The 2,366-nt window shown below is 52.6% G+C and overlaps 1 protein-coding gene across 1 annotated transcript in view; it reads left to right on the forward strand.

Moving 5' to 3' along the window:
- Nucleotides 1–2,366, forward strand: part of helq (helicase, POLQ-like) — a 13,082-nt gene that overhangs the window by 3,723 nt on the left and 6,993 nt on the right. Inside the window, exons 4-10 of the mRNA XM_015393026.1 lie at nucleotides 810–1,010; nucleotides 1,083–1,155; nucleotides 1,251–1,348; nucleotides 1,498–1,596; nucleotides 1,663–1,808; nucleotides 1,884–2,123; nucleotides 2,204–2,345. Of these exons, the coding sequence (XP_015248512.1) occupies nucleotides 810–1,010; nucleotides 1,083–1,155; nucleotides 1,251–1,348; nucleotides 1,498–1,596; nucleotides 1,663–1,808; nucleotides 1,884–2,123; nucleotides 2,204–2,345 (999 nt within the window). The remainder of the gene's footprint in view (nucleotides 1–809; nucleotides 1,011–1,082; nucleotides 1,156–1,250; nucleotides 1,349–1,497; nucleotides 1,597–1,662; nucleotides 1,809–1,883; nucleotides 2,124–2,203; nucleotides 2,346–2,366) is intronic.

The following is a 2,366-nucleotide window of genomic DNA, read 5'->3' on the forward strand; positions in this document are numbered from 1 at the left end:
GTTTCCAGACATCAGACTCGCTGAGTGGTTTGTTACGTGTGTCGCCATTTGCACACGCTGCTCATTTGACAGTGAACGTGACTCATGTCACTATGAAACGAACTGATCTCATTCCAGAGAAATCGATATGGCTAAAATGTAAAGAAATCGATTGATTTCTTTTTTTTTTTCCAGTCCTAGATGTAAATATTGCATTTTGTGATGATATTAGGCTGGGGGGGGCTGAGAGGGGGGGCGGTTACCTGGCTGCCCAGGTCAAGGCGTTTTCTAGTGCTGCCTTTGTCTCCATGGAAAATGGGAGCAACTTTGGGAAAGAGAGGATAAAAACACATATTTCACACTTTATCCCTGACAGGAAACAATTGCAAGGGCAACTAATTGCCGAGCCGTACTGAGGAGGTAAAACGGCCACAGCCTGCAGGACGGCGGCCATTAAGGTCAGCAGCCAGAGGCCTTCAAAGTTCTCTGCTTCTTTAACAGGATTGAAAACTGAAGGAGGAGCAGGGATCTGCTTTATGGCTGAAGACAAAGATCCTGTTTTTAAAATTTAAAAGATCCAGAAATTAAAGCTTTTCATTTATAAAGGCTTTTGAGAGGAACTTTTCCTTGTTTTATATTGATTTTACACACTTTATTCTCTTAGTTTTTCCAGATTAGACGCGTTTCTATTGGCCTGCTGGAAGTTAGCAGAAATATTTGATCATTTGGATTCGGCTGGAAGAAAAAATTAACAAAAACCTAAGAAAACGGCTAATTTCCTTAGAGAAGTAGTTTTTAAAGTTTTCGTTTCACGTCGGTCTCCTCCCCAGGTGCGCGGCCTGGCCAACTTCGGCCTGGAACTAGACTTCATGGTGGAGGAATACGCCGGCAGCAAGGGCCGCTTTCCCCCCGTGAAGAGAAGGAGCAGGAGGTCGCTGTACGTCGCCACCATCGAGAAGGCGCACAGCCTGGTCAACTCTCTGATAGAAGGCGGCCGGCTGGAGGACCTGGGGCTGCTGGTGGTCGATGAGGTGAACGTCCCGTCAGTTCAGAGGTCACCATGGCAACAGCAACAGCTCTGACGCGTTGTGCTGTCTTTGCAGCTCCACATGCTGGGCGACGGCAGCAGGGGGGCGGTGATCGAAATGACTCTGGCCAAAGTTCTGTTCATGAGTAGTAAGCAGCTTCCTGCAGGGTCTGATGAATGAATGAATGGATGGATGAATGAATGAATGGATGAGTGGGTGAGAAATAATCCTGTGTCGTTCCAGAAGCCACCCAGATCGTTGGGATGAGCGCCACTCTGGGAAACATCAGGGATCTGCAGACGTTTCTGGGGGCAGAGAATTACACCAATGACTTCAGGCCAGTAAGTCAGTCAGTTTCTGTCTGATGACGGAGAAACGCTTCTACAGCAAACAGGAAGTCAGAGCGGCGGGCCGCCGCTGCCTGACAGGCGGTTAATGGAAGCATCATGGCGGCTGCTCCATGACTCTGATGTCCCGCGTTCATTCGCAGGTTCAGCTGAAGGAATACGTTAAACTGAACGACACCATCTATGAGGTCGACCCAAAGGAGGAGAACGGCTTCAGATTCTCCAGAACGCTCAATTTTAAAGTGAGTTCCGATTCCTCCGGGTTTCAAACATGGCGGCCGGCTGACGGTGTCCTCCTCCTGCTGCAGTACTCCAGCTCCATGCAGAAGATGGACCCGGATCACATCATCGCTCTGGTGACTGAAGTCATCCCGCTGCATTCCTGCTTGGTCTTCTGTCCCACCAAGAAGAACTGCGAGAACGTGGCAGGGATGATCTGCAAGTATCTGAAGGAGTGAGTGGATTTCCCCGCCGTTCCTCCCTGCATGGCTGCGCCTCCTGCTGCCTTTCAGCTCCTCTGTCTCCTCAGGCAGTTCCTGCAGCACCGTGAGGCGGAGAAGGCCGCCCTGCTCAGAGAGCTGAAGGACAGCGGGAACGGCTCCATGTGTCCGGTGCTCAGGAGGACGGTGCCGTACGGCGTGGCCTACCACCACAGCGGGCTGACCTCGGAGGAGAGGAAGCTGATCGAGGAGGCCTACTCTGGGGGGGTGCTCTGCCTCCTCACCTGCACCTCCACCCTGGCAGCAGGGATCAACCTCCCGGCCCGAAGGTCAGAGGAGAACCTTAAAGTGCGTCTGCAGCCTGCAGGGTCAGCTGCTCCCGTCTGACCTCTGACCTTCCCTCCTGCAGGGTCATCCTGCGCTCACCGTACGTCGGCGTCGACTTCCTGAAGAGGAGTCAGTACAAGCAGATGGTGGGGCGGGCCGGTCGGGCCGGGATCGACACCATCGGGGAGAGCGTCCTCATCCTGCAGGAGAAGGACAGGAAACTGGTAACGATCCGCGCTGATCTC

The sequence above is a fragment of the Cyprinodon variegatus genome, unplaced genomic scaffold, assembly GCF_000732505.1.
Source record: "Cyprinodon variegatus isolate N-32 unplaced genomic scaffold, C_variegatus-1.0 Scaffold621, whole genome shotgun sequence".
In the NCBI taxonomy this organism is placed as follows: Eukaryota; Metazoa; Chordata; class Actinopteri; order Cyprinodontiformes; family Cyprinodontidae; genus Cyprinodon; species Cyprinodon variegatus.